General features: G+C 50.2%; 1 protein-coding gene across 6 annotated transcripts in view; it reads left to right on the top strand.

The window, feature by feature from the left end:
- Nucleotides 1–204: 204 nt before the first annotated feature.
- CBFA2T2 (CBFA2/RUNX1 partner transcriptional co-repressor 2) overlaps nt 205–24,027 on the top strand; it is a 59,337-nt gene continuing 35,514 nt past the window's right edge. For 4 of the 6 annotated variants that reach the window (XM_062604044.1, XM_062604046.1, XM_062604045.1 and 1 more), the window contains exon 1: nt 205–336. In XM_062604044.1, coding sequence (XP_062460028.1) covers nt 309–336 — 28 coding nt within the window. In that variant the 5' untranslated portion in view covers nt 205–308. Of the gene's footprint in view, nt 337–22,183; nt 22,563–24,027 lie in introns of those variants that run through there. The other 2 variants (XM_062604049.1, XM_062604048.1) reach the window with 2 other exon arrangements.

Below are 24,027 nucleotides of genomic sequence, written 5' to 3' on the forward strand. Positions count from 1 at the left end.
CCTCAGAGCGCAGCGCAGCCCCAGGTGCTGTAACACAGTGGGGAAGCCCCAGTGCGGTCGGTGAGATGATGGTGGGGAGGCCACAAGCCCCAGATAGGCTAAAAATCCATCATTAAACCCGTCTACAAAGCGTGGCTTCAAAGGCGGGCACCCCGCTCCGTCAGCCGGCCAAGCGCCCGGCCTCCCGCGGCCTTGCCGGGGCGGGCCGGGTAGGCCGCGCCCCCGGTAGCGTCACGGCGAAGGGCCGGGCCGGGCCGGGCCGCTGGGGCCGCGGCGGGGAGCGGGAGGAGGCGCCGAGGAGCCGGGCGATGGTGGGGATCCCGGGCGGCTGCCAGTGTAAGAGCCGCGGCGGGGGGGGAGGCGCCGGCCCGCTCGGCGCCGCTCGGACGGGGGCGAAGGGCCTAGCGGGCCGGGAACGGGGCCGGGCGGCGGCGGGGGCGCCTCGGCCTGGCCGGGCCTCGGGAGGCGGCGCGGGGGAGCGGGGGGCAGCGTTGGTGCCGGGTGCAGGGGGGGTCTGCCCGCGGCACACGTGTGTGTTAACTGCAGTGCTGGTGTCGGTCGGTGCGGGATCTCCCATGCGGTTCATTGCCCGCAACGCCTTGGGCAGCCTCGGGGACCCCGCATCTGCGAACCCAGCCCCGCGGGTGTGTGGTTGGTTTCCGCGCTCTGGGACCCGGCGTGGAGCAGGGCTGGTGCCTGCAGCCCCGCGGTCAGCCCGTTGCTTGGGAGGAGCAGGGCAGCGGGCTCGGCTGTGGCCAGACCCGTAGCGCGCACTCGGATGGGCAGCGTGTGTGTGTGTGTGTGTGTACGTACATGAAGCCCGTTTGTCCTAGCATCCTCTGCTCGGGAAGGTGAATACCTGGAGTTTTCACTAATTTCCCAATACAGGAGGTTTATTACCAGAGGAAGGGTTTTCCAAGCGATGAGGTTGGCAGGAGAGCAGGGTAGATGGTTCATCAGCCTGTGCATCACACCATCCTAATCTCCTGACCATTCTTCTCACCTGTGCTCGTGCGCACAGCGTTTGTTTGTCCACAGTCTGGAATGGACCGTCCTGGGCTGAGCAGAGAGGTACCAGAGGGAGCCGCGATGACTGGGGGCAGTGGGATGTCCAGGCTGACAGCCTGCGTGGGCCATTTGCACAATCACAGCCTGTTGATAAGTCATAGTTCAATGAAGGGAGAAAAGTGGTTAAAAACACGTCCCAAAGCTCAGAGGAAATGAGGGAATTTTGAAATGAAGTGTGATTGCTCATAGGGAAGCAATGTAAAGATAGATGCTGACGCTAATGTGGAAACCACCCTGAAAGCTGAATTGCCAGTACTGAGAAGGAATTACCAAGTGGTGAAAATGGTAGAGGGTGGATGAATACTGTATCACGCTGCTTAGTGCAGAATGTGTGGAGATGTTCAGAGTAAGGTTCTTACCCCTTAAGGCACGTCAAAGCATGTGGCCTTGAAACAGTCAGTGGCCCAGGCGGCTACAGCCTACAGCGGGAGGAGGGCACAATGGTAGGCAAGTGTTAACATCCCCTGGGTTTACAGAGCACTGGTCCCTGGCTGATGAGCTCCTAATCTCACTGCCACAGAGGTCTCTTCATTTTGTCTGCCTTGAAGAAAAGGCTCCACAGCAGGAGGTTGGGTAAGATCATCTGCTTTAAGGTCCTTGCCAGAAGTCAGCCCTCTGTGTCTGATCTCCTTTCTCCAACTCCCTTTGCAGTGGCAGTGGAGAAACAGGGGCTTCTGGTGGTGATTCATCTTCCCAGTCTTGGGCACCTCTCTCTGGATGAGACAAATTACATGCTGGAGGTGCCTGGGCTCTTTCACTGACTGCAAGGGGAGCCCAGGATAGCTGGTTTAGGCTTTGGCTACGAGGAGGTTAGATGAAACAGGTCCCACTCAGTGTGTCTGCTCATGGTGTATGCAGAGACTGGTGAGATTCCCTGGCTCTCTTGTAGCACTGGGAGGAGAGACAGGCCTTTGAAATCCTACTTAGAAACAACTGAAGCTAAAGGTGATAGTGATGTGCCTAAAGCCATAGCCTCACGGTGGGTGTGTGAAACCAGTTCCACTCTCAGATGTGAAACTTGACTGTTTCTGTCTGAATTGTGTCAGGAAGAGATAAATGTATATGTAGGTGCTCAGGTTTACAATATTTAACCATGTCTGAGATTAGGGCTTTTCATCTGGGTCCTGCTGACAGGTCTGAAGTGCTTGCACTGACCGGAGGCCAGCAGCTACAGCAAAGGCCATAGCCCCTGGCAGGAGAGGGTGACAAGTGCCTGTGAGGCTTTGGGTGATTCAGCAGCACCTACAGCATCATTTCTTATGCACTTTTAGTACGCCTGTGTTTCAGCATCCACTGGTGAAGTGCTAATGAGTGAGCCATACAGTTGTTTTTTAAGGATAAGCACATAAATATGGGTTACAGCCTTCAGCAGTTTATAGCTAGAACAGGTAACAGTGTCCTGGTAGTGCCGTTTATTGAACAGGCTGAAAGCTGGATCACTTGGTTCTTGGGCCTAGTGTTTGCCTAAGAACACTGTTGAATCTTATCTTTGGTCTCAAGAAAGTGAATAGTCAGCTGTAAACTGATAATTGTCAGAAGCACAAATGATATGCATTGCTTTGATTATCAGCCCAGGGATTTCTGCTCTTTTATGAATACAGTTGCTGGTAGTGTCAGGAGGTTGCTTGATTCCTTTGGCTGTGTGTTACAGAGAAGTGGTTCAGTGGTTCAGTGCTCAGTGGGAAACTGATGATCCAGAAAGACAGAAGAAATGTGGGGCTGCTTTGAAACTTTGGGATGTTCCATATTAGTTCAAAGCATATACTAACTCTCATGAGCATGCTTGTATTACATGGGTACTTCCAATGGGCAGAAATTAAAATGGGTCTTTCAGGAACTTAGTCTTGGCTTTCATATGCTGTAAAGTAAAAGGCTTAAGGTGTTAACTCTTCCCTTGCACCAGTGTTGGGGAGGGTGAAATAAACTGGCTTTTTAAAGCAGTCAGAGAAAAGAGAAGTTTTTTGATTTGTAGCTTCTCTGTGGATAGAAAAGAGCATGTACTTCAGGTAGAGCTCATGCAGTTGACTCTTAAAAGCACGACTGGAGTGGAATAGTGAGCTGAGTACAGTTTCCATCAGGCTGAGCTGCCAAGGCTTTGCAGCTACATTGAGATGTTGCCATAAACCACTGGAGAGGGGGAAGGACTGCTTGTGTTTCACTTCTGCTGGCAAGAATCGGAGGTTAACTCTGACTTCAGAAGAAGGGGGCAGCTGTAAAACTCAGGAGGGTGAGAAGTGAATGTGTCTCTGATGTAGCAAGTCCTGGAGGCACTGCTTCCACCCAGGCTGGCAATCTACCTGGACCTTTTCCAGATGGAAAACCACTCTCCTGAAGGCACTTGTCCAGACAGTGTCTGGGGCAGAAAACTTCTGCATTGTCCCTGTCACCTTCCCATCCCTCCCATATCCCACATGTATGCACACTCGTGTTTGATTCCGTTATCAAGGGGTCATGGTCATCATTTGAGCTGTGTTTGTACACTTCAGGTTAATCAACCCTGACCTGAGAGCACAGCTAAAATGTTCCTTACTCCATTTCATGTTCTTTTAGAGAAAAGCACTGACTTCTACAAGTAGTAACTTACTTGGCAATTGGACTTTGAGGTTAAAATCTGCACATATGTTTTCCTCAAAGGCGTGCTTTGCAGTCTTGATATATATATAATGTAAAGGCAGGGATTTTCTCCAGTGTAGATTTATGTTGGTATTTAAGATAGTAGCTGATAATAGCCCTCAACCTTGGCTTACAAGGATATTTTCAGAACATAAATGGCATGTCCATAGGAGACACTTTGAAGCTTTTTATTACAGAATGGTTTTGAGTGGAAAGTGTAGGGGGTTCTTTCTGTAGATATCGTATAATAATCAGATGAATACTTCGTGATTGCTTGCAGAGCTACTGCTGCTTGTCTCTGAGTGGACTCAATAAACACACCAGTTCGTTAGCATTGATACCAGCTTCTCCCTCAACTGTGTTTAATCCTCGTGATCTCTTGGGATTTAGTCTGTCACTTCCTGATAGTGCACCTAGTTGCTGTAGCAGCAAATTCTTCCAAATATGTCACCAGGGATGCTCCCACCTGGCTTTCACATGCATTTTATCACAGCATTTCTGACAGGAATCAGCAGGAGGAGGAGAAGGAGGTATAAAATCCTAATGGAAAGAGAACAGGGAGGCTGTATGTGCTTGGTGTGTGTGGGAATAGGCTGGGCTGGCCAGGGACTGGTCTGGGATGAGCAGTCACCAGCACTTGTGGGACAGGGCTGGTGGCAGCGCTGGGGAGCCCATCCAGGGACGCTGCTGACGCCAGCAAAGACTTCCGAGTGGTAAGCACACAAATGCTAAGCCAAATAACTCATTACATCTGGGCTATCTTTTGTGTCTGCTAGCCAACACATATTTGCTTTATACTTCTGAAGTTGTTGTGCATCCTGCCTGCGGACACTCTTTACATCTGGCCGGAGGTGCTTGAGCAAATGGAGATGGAAGAGGGCCTGTAGTATGGGGTACATCTGTATGGTCACATATGGTCCAGGCCAGGCAGATGCTCGTGGTTGCCTGCTAGGAGCACAGTCAGCTTTCTTTTCTTACATGAGTACTGTGGGATACAGTATTTTGTGGCTAGGTTCTTGGGAGCAGACGTTTTGGTGGGTCTTTGTTAAACAGAAACTGGATGTAACACTTTTTAAAGAACGGGTATTTCTCAGCCTGTGGCATTTCCAGGGGGGATGAGATTAATTTGCTTATCTTAGGTGATAGAAGGTAATTGCATGTGTAGGGGTGGGCCTGGAGTCAGGATGTTAAAACACAAAGCAGTCAAATGGCTCCCATCTTCCTCCCCTCCCCTGCTGGGCAAGCTCTTTTGCATTAAAATACCCTGTCTAGTAGATCTGCGGGGAGGAATCTTCCCTCCTCTTCCTCCCTGATTAGGTTTGGTGGGGGCCGAGGAACCACTGACTGTAAAACTGTGTACACGGAGGGATGGAAAAAACCTTTGAACCATTTGCCTTCACCCTGGCAGTGCGTCCATGGGTCGGTTATGGGCTTTATCTGCTGACATATGAGGATCTCTGACATTTCTAGCTTAGAAACAATAACTTGCCTTATCCGTCCTCATGTTTTTCTAATTAAAGACAAAGCTTGGTAAATATTTTTTAAATGACTGAATTTCCCAAGTATGGAAAACACATGTGGGGAGTCAGGAGTCGGGCTGGCTGCATCCAACGTGCCCGTTCCCACAGCAGCCCGCGGAGCCCACGAGTGCAAATCCATAGTCAGAGCTGTGGGTGACAGGTTTAGCTGGGATGATTGGCACAGGATTTATAAACCCGAAGGGGATTTACTTCACCCTCCCTCTTCTTCCCCCTTCTGCCCCCTCCCGACCCCAACCCCCGTCTCAGAAATAGGAAATTGGGATCACATTAAACCCTAATTGGTTTGGCTCCAGAGCTAGTTCAGTGGCTGCCAAATAGTTAATTTATTGCGTGAGAGTTTGGCCATGTGTTGAGAGGCAAATTTGCTTCAAGCAAGGGATCTCTGTAAACTGTACATCCATCCCCAGGCCAGGGCCTGTTTACAGCAGCACCGGTGCTTTCCATCCCCATCCCATGGCAGGGCAGCGCTGGGGGGACCCTGCTGCTCGCTCCCCAAGCCAAAGCGCTTCCAGGAATAGTTGCCTAAAAGAGCTTCAGGCAGTTTGAGCTGGACTTGGTGACCAGCGTTTGGAAACCGCCGGCTAGATAAGATGTGGGAGGCTCTCGAGAATAAATGCATCTGTTTGGGAGGTAGCAGCAGGCCTGGGCTGTCACCGCAGAGCGGGGCCAGGTGAGGAGTCTCAGGGGTGGCACATGGCTTTTCCTGGGTGAGGTGAGGAGGGCAGACGGGAAGCAGGCACATCTGGCTGCCTTCCCATGGCCCCACAGAAGCCCTCGTTGTTCCTGCCCTTCTCCATAAGGTCAGTTGCCCGGTGGCTGTTGAACATCCTGGATTGCTCATTGCTGGCTGTTGGACCCCAGGCACCCACTTGTGTTTGGCTCCTGTGAAGTGTCTGGAAGTTAGGCTCCAGCAGAAGAGCTTGTATGGGCTTGAAGGACAAGCAGCCCTCACTTAGGCCATGGCCTCACTGCATTCACTTGAAATGGAGTTATGTGGATTAAAGAGGATGCTGCAGCCAGAAGTTAAGACTCACTGCTAATACAGCTCTGGTTTTAGAGTACAATTTGAAGGAGGCTGTGCAAGGAATAAATCAATGGCTGTGGCATTTTCTTTCATTTCTCACTGAGTTAAATAACAAACTTTGTGTAAGGGAGCTGCTTCCAGCTCTGAGGCAACAGAATTATTCCCGCCGCGCTCAGCAGTGCCCTTTCTGTGTCAGCTGCTATTTCCATTGTGAACTTGATACCTGAAAGCTCAATATTGTGACCCTTTAATTTTCAGCTGTTAAAACGTACCGTGCGAGTTGGCTAAAAGGGAAGAGCTCAGAGGGGACCTGGAAATAGTTAGGCTGTGGGAGCAGTGTGTTTCTTGGGGTATTTCTTAAGTGCTGAGTGTTGAGGAGAAATTGATAGGTAGCAGCAATGCACACGTCTCAATACTTTTCGTTCTGTAGCTCTCGCTTCCTGGGATGTAATAAAATCCATTAAGTTCTATTTATGATCTAAGACCCAATATAGTAATAGTTTTATTTGGATAATTGTGGCTGTTCTCCCAATAATCAGACCACTGAACACTTCCAGGCCTACTGCAGAACCCAGGCTGTGGATTTAGAGGGGTACAGGTTGGCACAGCCAAACGTTAGCCAGTTTTCCTGAGGAGTCAGAGAGATGTCAGCTCAACAAGAAAAAGCCTGGATGAAGCCTTTGTAGGAAGGCAGCTCCTGCCCATGGCTGCCGTGCTGGGGTTGTGCTTCCCGGGATTTGCCAGCGTGGAGCTGCTGGCAAGGTTAGGTAGGCTAAGGGGAGACAAACTGGACAGGTATAGGAAGCAGACAGCAATGGTTTGTCTGGGAGAGCATGTTTTCATCCCGAGGTCTGAAGCAGGTTAAACCTTCCTCAGGGAAACACTCCCTACTTGTGTGTCTCCTGCCTAGTTTGAAATGCAGCCATTTCCGGGATGAGCTACTGTAATTACTTTAAAGTACACCGTACTTCCAGCACTATTGGCAAGAAGGAAGGAGGAATGCTGCACTCCATCGCCAGACAAAATAGACATCAACAACTGGGATTCTTCTCAAAGAGCGGATCTATCTTCTCTGCCATTAAACCCAAGTTGGATGGAAGCCTTGTGCCCATTTTGCTTCCGCGGTGTGAGCATGGTGTTCTGCAGCACACAGCCCGTGTTCACATGAGGATTGAAAGCAGCAAATTCCAGCCAGAAATTCTTTCTAGTGCTTTGCTTTCCTTCTGCTGTTTGCTTCCCTCTTCACACTCCAGATGCTGATGGAGCACCTTCCTGTGGTGACGATACATGCCGTACTTGATGCTGTGCTGAGAAACTCATCCTCAGGAACGTTCTTTCAGTGCATTCCCCCTCCTGAACTGTCACAGAGCAGGAAGCACTGAAAAACCTTCAAGCCAAGCTTGAGATCACTTGTGTCAGCCTAAACATCTACCTCCTGTTTGAGCCTGGGCATGTACTTAAGTGTGTCAGTGCTTGTGCCACAGTTGGATGCATGAACAAGCTGATGCATCCAGGTTTCTGTCTTTCTGAGCATTCCCTAGTCCTTTCTCCTTCTCCTTTGTAGATAGAAGTTGTATTAAGCTGATATCCTCATTGTGGAGCCATCCACTTCCCAGGGCTGATGTTTTTTTGCCAGGAGATCTGCTTAGATATGGAGAGAAAAGGCAGCAAACTTGAGGATCCTTCCCAGAAAAAAATATGTGACAAATCTGTGGCAGCCATGAAGCAGATTATTTTAGCAGATCTGGGAGGGCATCCCCGGGTCCTTCACAGAGCTGGAATGGTTCAGGGCTGTGCGATGGAGAAGCACAGAGGCAGGAACAGCTCCTTAACCTGATCTCTGATGTCATCCCTGCATCCATTTCTCCAGCCAAGGCACCCCTCACCTGTGAAGCTGTACACAGAAAGGAGAGGTGGGTATTTAGAGACACAGGGAGCCCTGCACCCACATTGACTAGCATCACCATCCCTGCTGCCTCTATCTGACAGCACCTGCTTGGCCTTGCTGTAGTTTTCCACCACAGTGCTCTGACAATGTTCACACTTTTCCTTCTTTTTCTTCTTGAACATACTTGTCTCACTGAACAAACTGATTTCTTACCCTGGGTAGCACTGATTTTAGGAAGAGGAAAAATAAACCTTTGTGCATGTGAATGGGTAAACAACTACCAAAGCACACAAACTGCTGGGCAGGGTGTTTTTGAGATGGTTCTTCGTTTGCCTGTTACCAGTTTTAGTTAAATGTTGAGGCTTCAGTCACTGCAGCGACGGTGTTCAGCAGGTTTTATTTCCCATTTAATAATTACAGCAGTTTCCCTGGAGCGCTGTACCTCTAATTTAAGCTAAGCTTGAAATAATGGAATGAAATTTGTTACCTTTTTATGGTAAAATATGCTCACAAAAATAACATTTGTAGACTCAGTCACTACTCCTGAATACAATTTACCACATCTTGATCCTCCATCAGTGCTGATGACTCCTGTGATGGTGTATGGACAGTTGAGCATCAGAGACCAGGATCTTATGCAGAAGTTCCTGCTTCAGTCTCACAGATACCATACAAGATAGTTTGGTTGGCATATGTTCTCTGCTTTGCCTTTTGCATGTGTCAATAAGATTGCCTCAGTTCCCACCAGCACTGCACCTTCGCTATCTTGCTGATGCTCTTGGTGGTGTAAGGCAGCCTAGAAAGTCCTGGAGAATCCCAGACTGGTTTGTATTGGAAGGGAACTTAAAGCTCCTTCAGTTCCACCCCCTGCCACTGGCAGGGACACCTTCCACTAGAGCTTCACTGGGCACCCTGTGCCAGTGCCTCAGCACCCTCACAGGGAAGAGCTTCTGCCTAAGAGCTCATCTCAGTCTCCCCTCTGGCAGGTTAAAGCCATTCCCCCTTACCCAAAGCTCCTCTCCAGGTTTCTGGTAGCCGAATTAGGCACTGGGAGCTGCTTTAAGGCTGCCCCATCCCTGGCAGTGTTCAATGCCAGGCTGGATGGGACTTGGAGCAAGCTGCTCCAGTGAAAGGTGTCCCTGCCCATGGCAGGGGTTGGAACTGGAGGAGCTTTAAGGTTCCTTCCAACCCAAACCATTCTAGGAACAACCGAGGTAAGGAGGAGCCGATGGACAGATTCTGCCTGTGCACATCCAGCACGCCAGGAATTCAAATCTGTCACTGATGGTGCTGGCCAAATGTCTGTGCTTCCCTGAGCAGCAGCTCCGTGGATGGAGATTCACCTCTTCACACCTGTTTTATAACACAGAAGCAAAATATTTGGGGCATCCAAATAGTTTATACCCTGACAAACAAATCCTGGCAGTGGGAGCATGAGTTTCCATCTCATTAAGCTGCTGGCAAAGCCCTGGTAATTCCAGTCAGTGATAACAGCCCAGGAATGATCCCTCAACAGGACTGGTTGTGTCAGGTCAGAGCATCCCTGCGTTTTCTCAGCAGTTGCATGTTTATACTTGAGGGTAAAAGAAAGTGTTGAAATGTCAGTTCATCGAGTTCTACTTTAGTGCTGGAGCAAGGTCTTGTGAGGTCAGAAACAAGTGTGTGTACAATGAGCATAAAGTGGATTTCTACACTTCAGATGTAATGAGGAATTGTTTTCAAATGGTCTTATTGTAATGCAAAACTTGGCACTGATTCCCAATCTGGCAGAGGCTTGAAGGTTCAGCTTTGGAGGTCACCAGCTCAACTGCAGCTCAGTGTGGCTTTGACGAAGTTCCTGCTGTCTCACTGCTCTTTGTTGGTCTGTATGAAATCAGCTGGTGGTTTTGGTCCACTTTCTTGGGGACAGGTTGGCTACACCATCCATGGTCAGCCTCATTTTTGGCTTGCAGGAGGGGTGCTGTGAGTTGGAGAGATGGAGTTGGGTGAGTTGGAGATTGTGGTGTCCTCTTGTCTCCTCCAGCAAGCAGAGGATGGGACATTTTGTTGAAGGGGTGGCACTCGGGTCTCAGTAGCCATAGGAAGTGTGCCTCCAGTGCTGCTACAGGTTTATGGTGCCTTGCAAACAAGCAGGTCTGCTCTCTTGCCTCCTGTTACATTACACAGCTTGAGACAGGTGCTTACAAAATTTTGTTTAGAAGCCCATCATCCAGTCCCACAGACTAAAGAATGTTCTAGTAGGGCTTTTATAACATGTACTTTATCAAAGTTCCCATAATTTCCTCATTAAAACAGGATTATACCTCTTGGATTAGCTGTTCTGCGTGGGTCAAGAAGACAGCCACAGTCCATTTTCATAGTCAGCTTCTGCAGGCAGAGATGTACCGTGACACAGCAAAGGCAAGGGGCAAGCTGAGTGCCCAGGAGACATGGGGATACAGGTGCTGGGAAACTGGACCCAAGAGGAGCTTTCACAAATGCTGCTTTGTTTGGACTTGGCTCTTGAAAACATGGAAGAATTTTAGTGGGCTGCACCTTCAGCACCTCTCATTCACCACAGAGTGGTTTGTGTTGGAAGGGACCTTAAAGCTCATCCAGTCCCAGCCCCTGCCATGGGCAGGGACACCTTCCACTAGAGCAGTTTGCTCCAAGCCCCTGTGTCCAGCCTGGCCTTGAACACTGCCAGGGATGGGGCAGCCACAGCTTCTCTGGGCGCCCTGTGCCAGTGGCATCTCCAAGACTCCTGGTATTGAACAGCCTCTGTTGTTGGTGAGAGCCCTGGGGGTGAGTTTGCAGCTCTGCCATGTGCCAAAATAAGCAGGCAGCAAAAACCTTTTCATTTGCACAGGAATCTTCTGTAGTCAACACAAGTTGCCCCTGCAGGCTTCTTGAACCAATTCCTGGCAGTTTGGCTCTCCAAGATCTAAATTTTGCCCTCAAATTCTCTCTTTTCTTCCAAAACTTTATTACATCTTACAGCTTTTTTCCCATATGACTGGGATTCTGACTGAGGTTCAAGTCATCTAAAACTCACTGCTGACTCTAACAAATAGCTTCTTTTCCTGCTGCTGCAGTGTCCAGACGTTTGGAACCTATTGGGAAGTGGTTTTATTTGTTTTTTTTTTTGTCTGTCTCTACAGTTTGTAATCACATAGTTCCATATTCTTGTGTTCTTAATAGAAATATTGTCATCACTGAACAAGGACTGGCAGGAAAACGGTGGCAAGGAATGCTGAAGCAGCACTGCTGGTAAGGTAGATGCATTACACTGCTGTTTAGTTGTAAGAAATCCAAGGTTCTCACCAACAACAGAGGCTGTTCAGTACCAGAAGGAGTCTTGGAGATGCCACTGGCACAGGGTGCCCAGAGAAGCTGTGGCTGCCCCATCCCTGGCAGTGTTCAAGGCCAGGCTGGACACAGGGGCTTGAAGCAACCTGCTCTAGTGGAAGGTGTCCCTGCCCGTGGCAGCGGTTGGAGCTGGATGAGCTTTAAGGTCCCTTCCAACTCAAACCAGTCTGGGATTCTGTGATGGCTGGGGCATCTCATGGTGCTCTAAGCTCTGAGTAGGATCAGTGTGTATCTGTCACTCATCTCCTCCACTCCTTCAGGGTTTTTGTGGGGCTGGTCAGTGGAGAGCTGCTGTGGACATTAACTGTACATAAATGAGCCAGGCTGAACTCAGACCTCAGTGTGCAGCATTTTGAGTGACTTGGGCTCAGAGCCACCAGGTTATTAACCCCAAACACAGCATTTACAATCCTGATACTGCTGTAGCCTGAAGTAGGGCAGGAGCTGCTGTCTCTGATCTCCCCTGCACCGCAGGCAGGTGTCTGCCTCTCCCTGCAGCTGCTCCATCTGCAGCAGCACGTGGAGACCATCAGACCATCACCAAAACACAGCTGGGAAAGGTTAGAGCAGCCCCACGTGGAGCTGGGTCACCTGGGCAGGATCACCGGGATACATACACACGGCTTCATGCCGGCCTCAGCTCTGCGTTGAGGCAGTGAAATGCAGAGGAGCTAAATGTGTGCTCGATGTGGGTTGTTGTTTCTTCTTCCAGTAGCAAAACAGCCAAATCAAATTGGCTCTTTCCAGAGTGCTGCCTTGTAACCTCCCATGCCATCAAATCCAGCCCCACTTTGGAGGAGCTTTGCTGAATGATCTCTCTTGTTCATCTCCTGCTGCAGGTTTTTATTATTACTTTTTGAAATTCAGATGTCTCTTTTCACTGAGATTGGGGTTTTTTGTAACTCCTGGTGTAGGAAATCAAGATTTTGACAGCTGTTGAAGTTTCATGCTCAGTAAATCTGAGGTTTAGATTGAAGGTAATTCTTGGCCTCTCCTTTTTCCCCGTGTTCGTGTTAATTCAACACACAGACATTTGACTTCCTAGTCTTGACAGTTGTCTGAACACGTACATCCGGTGCGGGGGGTGGAAGACATCTGACTTCTTTGATGTGATGCTCTTTTCAGTCCATTGAAAAATCTCTTTGAACTGTCTCAAGTGCTTTGCAGCGTTATTTCCCACCAGGTCAGTGGGAGCAGGCAGGGACAGGGGTGCTGAGCATGCATGAAGCAGAGCAGGGTGCTGAGCACTCACTCTGCTGCCACAAGGAGCTTGCCAGGAGGAGCAGGGACAAGCAGGTCTCCCTTTCTTCTGCATAGAAACGATAAGGGATGTGATAACTCCTGTCCCCTTCTGTAGGGATGATGTCAAGTGGACGTAAAATGCTCGGCTCCAGGGCAGGAAGCTGCTTAATAATGGGTTTCTCCTAAGCACTTACATTGGAAAAATAAGTTTTAGGAACTTTGCATGACTCCTTCCTCCCATCCCTCTGACTCCACTGGGAATTTCATTCATATTGCTGCTGGAAAGAGCTTAAATGCCCAAGGAGCAAGTGGAGATGCACACCTCTGGATGAGGTGGGTCACCCAAAATCTTTGCTGGGGGCAGCGATAGCTGAAAGTGTTTGGTACAGACATGGTGCCTCCAGCAATTATAGCTTCCTCTCTGGCTGGGTTGGTATCAAGCATGTTAAATCCTGGAGGGTTTCAAGGGTGGGTGCCCTGTATGCTTTGTCAGCCTGGTTTTCTTCTGCTGTTTCTCTAGAGAGAAAGTAGCTATCTCTTTGAGGCTTGATTTTCTGTACCTGTTGTGTTCTGTTGAATGAGTTTGTCTCAGACGAATCTTCTGATTGAATCATTCTTCTGTTGGAAAATTGTCATTTGTCAGGACAGAAACTTTCCCTGGGACCAGTGTGTGCTCAGGGATCAGAAACCACCCTCGGTGCCCTGTATTGACTGAACTGTACAACGTGACCTCAGTAAATGTTTGCTGCTGTGAAACGTGGTGCTTTGGCATCCTGGTAGATCACTGGCTGCTTGACCTTTGGCTGTCCTGATGGCTCCTTGTTTTGTGTAAGTTTTGAAAGAGGGTTGGGTTTTGTGTTTAGTTTTGGTGGTTTTAGTAGCCATATGGAAGGGGAAGGTTTAAAATCCGGGTTTCATGGGATGGAGCTGTTTCTGCCTCTTGCTTGCCTGAGCTTGTCTCTACTTTCTGGTTATGGTCTGTGGTTTCCCCATTGCTGAAACTCTCTGGTCACTGCAGAGGGGAGGAGGCTTGAACTGGGATTGTGTTCAAGGGAGAGGATGAATCCCAGTGGGTGCCAGCAGCACAAACAGACAGCACTACGGTCCCATGTGTGCGCTTGTTGGGAGGGATGGGGCCACCCTGGTGTGACTGGGAGCTGAGCTTGGCTGCTGACCCTTGAAGGAACATTGTAATGGGAATGACCAGGGATTTGGAGCAGAGGATAAAAATTCACATTGGTGCCTGAGTATAGCTTTTCATCCTCTTAAAATTCTTCCATCCCTTTGAAGTGTGAATCCCAGATGCTGCACAAGTCTTTTTCCAGACGTGGCCTTGCTGTCTTGCTGTGTATTTTCCACCAAATTGCTGGATTACTGTTTTCCTTCTGGCCTCTGCATTTTTTCATAGCTTTAACTTTTTGTCTGGATGTTTTTACATGCCTCAGACTCATTCCTGTCTAACATACCAATGCAAGAACTCCCACGTGAGCCGGCGTCCCACCAAGCTATCGCATAGGACAGGAATGCTGCCTTTTCTTTCCCTGGAAACTTGTAAACATGAACTTCCTGTTGAGAAGAGCTGTAAATCTGCAAATAGGCTCTGCTTCCGACAGGAGAGGAAGGTAATAAAATATCAGGTCCTTGTTCACTGTGCCTGGTCCTCCCTGAGCTGCATCTGAGCACCCCAGGGGCAGTGGAGGCACAGAAGCAATCCTGCTGCTTGCTCCTCACCTTTGGAAATGAGTTTGTCCTTTTATTTTTTTCCCCCTTTATGCACCCAAATACAGATGCAATCCTAATAGAAGCCAGTTGGAGAATGACAAAGCCCTAATGACTCTCAAATGATGCTTCATTGCTTGTTTTCTCTTTTCCTTTCTCCCTGCCTCTCCCACCACAGATCTGATCCTTCATTTCAGGGAGTTAACTCTATCCTAGACAAACAGACATTTTTGGATACTGAGCACACCAAATTCTGGCAGCTGTTAGAAGACTTTGCAGGTTACCACCCATGTCACTTAATCTTGCTGTTATTTCTACCTCCAAGAGGAGATCTGATGGGATGCACAAGCCACCCGAGTTGTTGGGTTTCCCCTTTCATGCCTAAAGCTTTACTCTTCTGCATTTCATGCAGCAACAGCAGCTCATGAGGCTCATTCCGTGTGGAGCTGGGGGCTCCTCTCTGCCTTGTTTTACCTTAGGTCTCCCACCACCAAGACGGGAGCGCTCACAGCTCGTTGGGAGAAGCAGCAGCAGCACATGGAGAACAGCCATGCGGTTCCTCATTCCATGTGGGTTTTGAGGCTGGTGCATGCTTTAGTTCTGGGCCGCAGCAGAGGCAGGTACCAGACAGCCATGCAGGAGGATGGAGCCAGGAGGGGGCTGGGCTCTGCTCCCAAGGAACAAGGGATGGGACAAGAGGAAATGGCCTCAAGCTGCACCAGGGCAGGTTTAGATGGAGCTGAGGAACAATTCCTGCCCCAGAGGGTGCTCAGGCATTGGAACAGGCTGCCCAGGGCAGGGCTGCAGTCACCGTCCCTGCAAGTGTTCACACAGCGTGGAGACGAGGCCTCAGTGCCATGGGTTAGTGGTGGCCTTGGCAGTGCTGGGGAATGGTTGGACTGGATGAGCTTAAAGGGCTTTTCAGCTTGATTGATTCTGTGATTGTATGCGGCTGAGCTCAGTGGAAGCTCTGAGCGTTTGTGGGTTGGGTATGAGCATGCTGATCTTCAGGATCAGCTGTTGGGAATGCTGGGGCTTCTCTGTGCCATCAGGGAAGTGGAGGCAGGTGAGGGTGGAAGCAGAAGTAAGGCAAAATGAAGCATGGTAGTATAAAGGGAAGAAGGATATAGACAGGGAGAAGCAGATACAGGACATGGAAACGAGGAGCAAGAGGCAGGCTAAAAGGAAGATCCGGATGGAGGCTGAGTTCTCCATCAGCATCCCGTTCGCTAACCCTGGGCAGGGGGGGCGTGGGTGAGCTCCAGCCCTTCCGGCCTGACCCCTGCTCTCCCCTCGCTCCTCCCTGCCTGCGTGCCCCGAGCGGAGCCGCAGCCGCTCCGCCTCCCGGGCCGGGCTGGCGGGCACATGGCCCCGTGTCAGCGGAGCCTCTCGGCCTGCCTGCGCCTGGGTGGCCGCGCTGGTGCTGCTGCTGCAAACTAATCGCTCCCAGCAGTGCTCCTGCATCAGACTTGGTGGAGCCGGGAGCGCAGCCCTGGAATGCCGGGCCAGGCGCAAGGGGCTGCGCTGCCTTCCCTTTGCTTGTCCTTGCCTCAGACCCACCGTTTCTTAGGTCCAAAAGGGCACTGGCAGCAGGAGCCAGCGAGGGTGGGCTTTGCAAAGGAAAATGTTTGGGTAAATAGAAATAACCCTCTCACACAACCCATTTAAAACGTGAGGTTTGATTGTTTGGTGGGGCTGGAGGGAAGGGAATCCTGTTCAGGTTTAGCACTGACTGGAAAGCCCTGCTTCAAGTCCTGAGTACTGATTGAAGTGTCTTAATCAGAGTCTGTAGTTTGGGTGAGAAATTTGGATGTTTTGAATGAAGGTGCCAGCTTAGTGACAACTAATGAATGAGGAAATAACCCTCCCTTAGCTGTGTGATGCCAGGACGTGGCTTGGCAATGACACGAGGTACCAGCACCCAAGAGCACTCCCGGATGCTGCAGTCTCAGGGACTGGAGGGGAGGGAAGCTCAGGATGAGGTGGGGGAAAGGCTTCCTTTAACAGTCCAGTATAAAGAAGGAAAAGCTGTTATCGGGGGGAAAAGCCACAGCCTGCAGGAGGGAAGTCACCGGTTGAGGGAGGTGCAGGAAGCGAGCTGAGGAGTAATGACCCTGCTGTAGGGAAGGGGCTTGGGATCCATCACAGGCATTTTATCACTCCTAGTTTTGATTGCAAATGCTGTTCTTTCTGGGATGAGACCAAAACTGCAGGTTCATAGAACCCCAGCCTGGTTTGGGTTGAAAGGGACCTTAAAGCTCATCCAGTTCCAACCCCTGCCACGGGCAGGGACACCTTCCCCTAGAGCAGCTTGCTCCAAGCCCCTGTGTCGAACCTGGCCTTGAACACTGCCAGGGATGGGGCAGCCACAGCTTCTCTGGGCACCCTGTGCCAGCGCCTCAGCACCTTCACAGGGAAGAGCTTCTGCCTAAGAGCTCATCTCAGTCTCCCCCCTGGTAAGTTAAAGCCATTCCCCTTGTCCTGTCCCTACAGGCCCTTGTCCAAAGCCCCTCTGCACGTTTCTTGTAGGCAAAGTTCTGCTGACAAGTCCTGCTTTGATAAGGTTTAACATGTGCTTTCTTAAATGTCAATGATCTTCCACAGGGCAGGTGTGCAGAGCACTGGGGGACCAGAATAGTGTCTGACCCTGGCCACAGCTCTCAAAGCACATCATCTCACCTGCAGAAGGGAGGATTTCTGCTTCCAGGGCTTGTCTGCACCATAAGCACATGCTAAAGGGTCTGGCCCTGTAAGGACTGGGACAGAAATGTCAGCTGTAGGCAGGTAACTGGGTTTTCTGAAGCAGCAGGGAGGTGCCCAAGTCAGCTGCAGCAGAGACTCCATCAGCTGTTTCCAAAGCCAGGAATGCTCCCGATCCCACCTGGGTGTTGGGCAGGGAAAGACAAGTGTGCCTGAAACTACAGCTGGAGGGGAGTGGGTGCATGTATTGGAACAAACCTCTGTCATCGAACAGCACTGCTGTTGATCTGGAGGATATTGTCAGGCTGCAGAGCTGCTGGCCTAGGCTTAATCCTCTGCAGGCTGGGCTTTGGGCTCTCCAAACAGGATTACTCACTTTTTCCCTCTTTCTGTGTTTGGTTTATATACCCATGGCAGTTACAGAGGCTTGGATCTTTCATCAGAGCAAGGGTGTTAGGTTTAGGAATTGTTTTTTTGTCTTGGAGGGGATTTTTTGACAGGATATCCATTCCTGGGTGGTTTTTCTTTACATATGCGCTCATTCAGCAGGAAGAAGGTCAGTTTTGCTTAGGTGTTGTCCCCTCCCCAGTCCCAAATCAGTGGCCAGAAGTAAAGTTTCAATAGTTTCTTTAGGTTGTGCTTAATTCCTTGTTGCACCTTTGCTCCCAGTGCAATGTCTGATCATAGTTTTTCTGGGTGTAAGTTCTGCCAGCTCAGTTAAGCCCAACTTTTAATACATTTCCCCCCTCCCTGGGCAGGACTGCAATGGCACAAAAGACAAGCACTCCTCCTCCTTCAGGAGGCAATGTGATTAGATTTACTTGACAAATTAAGCTTGTTACCATCATCTCCCATGTGCTAATTTAAATCATGGCTGTATTGAAAAGAGGATGTTTGTTAAATGTGATAAACTTGCCAGGAATGGAGAGGTTTAAGCTCTGTTAAGGGGGGTGGGTGGGTGCCTGCCTCTGTCAGCTGAGCTTGAACTCAAGTCAATGAGCCTGCCCTGGAACCCCAACAGCATGGCTTCAAAGGGAGCAGCCCCTTCTTGGCTCCACTGACTTGTAAGTAAGGCATAAAGAAGGCAATAAAATGTTTGACTTTCCTGCCAGACCTGAGCCTGGAGGAGGAGGAGGATCCCAATTGGTTTCCATCAGATTCCAGTTAGCATGAATTTATGGTTTCCACTTAGCCTGATAAATGGCTTTGGCTGCCTTGGTGCATTTGGATTTATTCTTCTGTGCAATGGAAAGTGGTCAGCTTAAAAAGGCAAAGCCTTCCAGAGCTGCTATGAATACGAGGGAAGCTTCTTTCTGAGGTAAGAACCCAGCAGGCACAAAAATAAAGCTGTAGCATGTCATGAAATATGGGTGGAACAGCAGCAAAATCAGAAGGGGTTCAGGTCTCTTGTGCTTGCTGGGGCCGTGGGCTGTGATAGGCATAAAAATTCCACTGGAAACTGGAAAAATTCTTCAGATTGCCTTGCTTTCCTCAGAAACCACACTCAGCAGCAGGTATCAATAGCTCCCAGTGTTCAAACTTTGTGTGCATCGTTCTTTCCATGGAACATTCCCAGGAGAAGAAAGCAGAAGCAGATTAATGCAGCGAGCTGGGGAAAGCAGTTTGCCCTGTGCTGCCTGCAGTCCTCCTTCCTGCCACCCTAGTGGCCATGTGTGGGTTACAAAATCTATCTTAATGCATATCTGGGGAGCAGGTTGGCCTGTTGGTTGTGTCGAGGTGCTGCTGGAGGTTGGTAGATGATGCATCTTGGTGTCTTCTAGTAGTGTGTTGCCTGTACTTCCCTCTGCTCTGTTTGCAAAGGCAGTGGCTGAGCAGGACATGGATCTGCCAGAGGCTTTCTCCTGGCTTGCTTGCAGCTCCATGGGCCTCTGCCAGTAGTGAGCTTAGGGATGGGTCATGGTTTGGGTGAGCTTAGGGATGGGTCATGGTTTGGGCGAGCTTAGGGATGGGTCATGGTTTGGGCGAGCTTAGGGATGGGTCATGGTTTGGGCGAGCTTAGGGATGGGTCATGGTTTGGGCGAGCTTAGGGATGGGTCATGGTTTGGGTGAGCTTAGGGATGGGTTATGGTTTGGGTGACCTTAAGGATGGGTCATGGTTCGGGTGAGCTTAGGCACATGACTCCTGTTTAAGATACAATCCACAACCCTTTCAAAGGCAGTTTTGCAGTGGCTACTACGCTAGAGCACCCAGGTGTCCCCACCTAAGTATTTTTATGCCTTGAAAGCCCAAAACCACACGTGCATCTTCCTTACTCCAAGGTGAGCCATGAGGTTTGGCATATTCCTACCCCTCTAGCCAGAAGTGGGTGTTTCCTTCCTGAGGATGTTGGTTTGGTAGATACTGGCCTGTGGACACCATGGCAAAGAGTGTGCACAGTTTCATAAAGTCAAATCATTGTGATTATACTTCAAATACTCAGTCGCCTGAGGTTTTGTTGTTTTAAACTACTTCAGGTTGTAAAAATAGGGAGAAGATTTATCTGGCCATGATTTGACAAATGGGAGTTACAACGCAGTTGTCATAGTTGGGGACAGCTTTTGTTTATGCAAAGTGAAACATTTACAAGCTGTTGAGGTCCTTAAGCTAAAACAGGATTCAAAAAGAAGGAGAGGGAACACGTAGGGCTCGTTACCTATCTCAGACAAACCCCCAAATCTCAGGCTATCCCTGTGTGTCCTGTAAGAGGGCTTGCTCTGATCACTTTGACCTAGAGACCTGGCAGCTCCCAGGCTGTATCTTCTCTTGGTCACCCAGCATCCCCCTCCTTTTTGTGCTCAGCTTTTGAATTCACTGCCTGGTTTCAGGCTGGTTTGGTGATGTCGGGGCAGGGAACAGCAGTGCCTAATGCTGAATGCTTAATGTCTTAAGCCCAGGGCTGTGTCCATCTGCCTGGTGACATCTCCACTGGGGGCAAAGCTGCAACATGAGCTCTCCGCTTGCAAGACATAGAGAATCCACATGAGAGACACCACTGTTGGCTTGACCCTGGCTGGGGAGGGCTCCTGTTGAGGACTGCACAGTGCGAGGCGCCGGGGCACAAACCATGACACACCAGTCCATAGGAAAATAACTTCATTAATTCTGGTGCTCTGGAGCTGCTGGGGTTCATCTCCCTCATTGCCTGTGTAATTCAGAGATGATTTTTCCATCTCAGGCTTATGAAATCTCGAGAGCTGCAGCGTTTTGCGCAACCTCCATCACAAGTGTCAGAAGCCCCCGCGAGCTGAACTGAACTGAAATGTTTTACTGATGTGCTTTGCCAGCAACCCTGCCAGCGGGGCCTGGGGTGCAGGAAGGAGTGGGATCTGCCTGCTCCCAGCCTCAGCATCGCTCCACAAGGTGCTCCAGGTATCTGTGTGCTGAGACTTGCCTGGGATTCATCTTGTTTGAAGTGTAGTGTGTGGTACTGCTGCTCTTCACTGAGGTTTGGAGGTGGGAGGGTAGCTGTGAATCCTGCCTTTCTCAGAGCAAAGTGCTCATCCAGCCAAGGCTGCAGCAGCTGCATGTGCTCCTACAACTGAACTTCTCCTGCCCCAATGCCTCCCCCCCGTTACCATCCAGCATCCTGCCTGTGCTGAGGGTAGGCGATGGTGGCCCATGTGCTCATGAACACATGCCATGCCTGCTCCTAGAATGCTTTTTAATACTTCCTTTAAAGCACTTTTATTTTTCCCCTCCCTTTACAGCCTTTTCCCTTCCTAAAGGGAAGCAGAAGTACCATAAACTCATTAGGAGTAAGAGGCAGAGAAGCAGGGGATGAAGGGCTGGGTGGGATGCCGGGGGGCAGTACTTATGGTGGGTTTATGGACATGGCTTGGCAGTTAGCAGTCGCCTACCAGAGCATTGAGAATGCCATAAAAAGAGGGATTTTGCTGTATGTGAGTTAGTAAATGGACTATCACTCATACACCAACAGTGGAGATCAGCTTGTGTGATTTTGGGGATTTTAAAGCATCAGCATCCCTCAGCTTGGGCCACAGGAGGTTTTCGGTGTCTGGGCAAGGTCTCTGGTTCACAGAAAGTAGCTGAAGAGAGAGGTGGTTTTGCCTGCAGAGATTTGGAAAGAGTTGTATTGAGGCCTGAATATACAAATGCAGACTGGAGCAGTGAATCCCTCCTGAGCTCTGTGCCTGTGCAGGGTCTGAAAGCAGAAGGCAAATGTTGCTTCTTCTCCTTGGGTTCCGTGGGAGCCCGGAGGGTGGTCTGGGCAGTCCCTGTGGGAACTGCCTGTTTTCCAGGGCAGTCCCAGCCAGGGACTCCCATCTGCATGGCCAGGGATGCCGCTGTGTAAATCCCTGTTTCCCCAGCACCCGGCTTGTGGTGAATGGTGCTGGGCTGATGGGATTAGTCTGGGGCCTCCAGTTAATACCTGTTGTTCACGCTGCACATCGGGGAGCAGCTATTCAGAATGACCAGGGGGTTGTAGGTGGCAGAGCTGGGTGTTAATGGGAGGGGGGAAGATGGTCAGATATGGCTGTGTCCAATGGGTTTGTGTCCTGAGCCTCCCTTGCTGCTGTGAGATCCCTGGTGGCGTTTACTCCCTGTATAAACCAGTTCAGATTTACTTTTTCCTTGAACACTTCCTTTTTGATCCCAGTAATATGTTACACATTTAATTGCTCTTCTTTTGAATTTTCGGGTCCTCCTTTGGTACCCTCACAACATCAGTATCTTGTTATCTTGTTGTTGCTTCTAATTGCTAACACATGCCAGCTTTCCAGCGCCACAAACTCTGGCGCTGGGGCTTGGAGGGGAGTTTTACAGCTAAGATTTATGTGCATGGGGGAAACCTTCACAGGATTAATTCCCTCCTTTAGCCAACAGCTCATCCAGATTTCAAAATCGAGGGCTGAGATGAAGGCTGGGTTGCACCCAGCGCTGTGTAAAGGCAGAGTGGGTTTGGGGATGACCCGTTCTGGTGAACCCCTCCTTTCCTGTCGCTGTTATTGCCGGCCATAAACAAATCCCATGTATTTAACAAGTTAATGTCAGGCGGGCTGCGAGGCGCTGGTAGGTGTGTGCTTGGTGACATCAGCTGGCGAGCAGCCTGGCAGCAGCGGCGCAGGCAGGGAGCAGGCAGGGAGCCCAGGGTGTGTGCCTCTAAGCTGGGTATTCTGGCAAGGTGGAGAGCTGGTCTGTTTGGCAGGACCTTCCCATCTGGGATCCATCTGTGTTTCCCTGGAATCGGACAGGCGGCTCCAGGCAGTGAGAAATCGCAGATGTGCGGGACCTGACACATGTCCAGCTAATGAAAGGAGAAGGCAGGCTGGGCTCCGGCTGCGCTCGAAGATCACGAGTGGAGGAGGAGGAGGAGGAGGAAGAGCCCTTTTGCTTTATATTTCAAAGAAAATAGGTGTATCCACCAGCAGCTGGATCCTTGCAGCCTCGCTGTGTAGGGTAAGCAGAGAGGGGTCTGTTGTTAAAGGGGACTGGGTAAGGCGCAGTGGGGATGCGCGGGGGTGGGGGGATGCTGGGCTGCTGACAAGGAGCTTTGAACAGCAATGTGGGTTTTGCTGGTGGTCCAGGGAGGACCTCAACCTTGAGCACAGGTAGAGGGAGAGGGTGGGAGCCTCCCATCCCTGCCTCCTGTCCTCTGCAGTGGCTCTGCCGGGGGAAACTTCAATAGAGGAGCCGGCGGCATGCGTGGATTCTGCAGCTGAAAAAACACTCAACTCTCTCGGAGGGGAGCTGCGGTACAGCTCCTCTGTGTTGCTATGGAATGGGTGATTATTATCTTTTCCTGATTTGTATTTTCTCCCCCCCACACCTCCCCGTGCGCAGAAGGCTGGGATTCAGCGTGTGCTGGGGAAATGGGAGAAAGCAGGAAGGGGTTTGTGTGTTTTAGCAGAACACGTTTCTCTGCTGTACCGAGCCTTACTCTCATTTCTGCCTGCTGATAGTGAAGCTGGGGGGGTGTGGAATCTGCAGAGGTGGATTTCTTCCATCAGCTCCCAAATTTCCTTAATATTCTCTGTGTTTTCCGTGCTCCTCTGCATTGTGCCAGAGGCTGCTGCTCCCTTTTTTGTCTTTGCACTCCTTGAGCAGCAACTGATGCTACCAGCATCTAAATCTCTTGGATCAATTTTGTGCTACTAGAACACACTTCCCTGCCCTATGTATTTCCACTGTTGGGATGCAGGCTGCTGTATTTTCACTTATTCCATTATAATCTCCTGATCCTCATGTGTATTTTAAACCTGCATATCCCCCTGCCCCCTGGTATTTTTGGGAAGGTTCAGTGGCTCAAATTGCTCCTCCAGCTCTTGGGGGTGGCTTGTTGTAGGGATCCCTCTTGTTGTAGGGATCCCTCTTGTTGTAGGGATCCCTCTTGTTGTAGGGATCCCTCTTGTTGTAGGGATCCCTCTTGTTGTAGGGATCCCTCTGTTGCGTGTTTGCTGAGCTGCTGCCTGGCTCTCCGGGTTATTACTGGCTTTTTCTCCCCCATTCAGCCCTTGGTTCCTGTGTGATGGTACTCACAGCCGACTTTATGTGCTGGAGAAACCCTCCCCAGCCATGGGAGGTGCCCCAGAATCAGCGCTCAGAGTTTGGGGAGCTAAAATGTGGTTGAAGATCACTTGCTGTCAGGCTGGGAAAGGGAGACATGTACTTGCAAGGCTGGTGCAGAGTGATTCCCTTTGGGGCACTTTGCTGTTGCTTTGTCCGGGTTAGTTCTCACTGTGCCAAGTGACAGGGATTCCCCAGGGAGAGCGCAGTGCAGCCTGGCCAGGTCCCTGGCAGGGTGCTGCATGGGCTGCAGCTCTGTGCTCCTCTGGCTCAGCCCCTGCGTGTGCCACCTTCAGGTTTCCCTTCTCTTGCAGCACACAAGCATTTGGGTACAGGGTTTAAAAATGAGCTCTTGTAA

Source organism: Pezoporus occidentalis, unplaced genomic scaffold, assembly GCF_034315485.1.
Source record: "Pezoporus occidentalis ecotype Australia unplaced genomic scaffold, CSIRO_AGI_Poc_V1 ctg83, whole genome shotgun sequence".
Classification (NCBI taxonomy): Eukaryota; Metazoa; Chordata; class Aves; order Psittaciformes; family Psittacidae; genus Pezoporus; species Pezoporus occidentalis.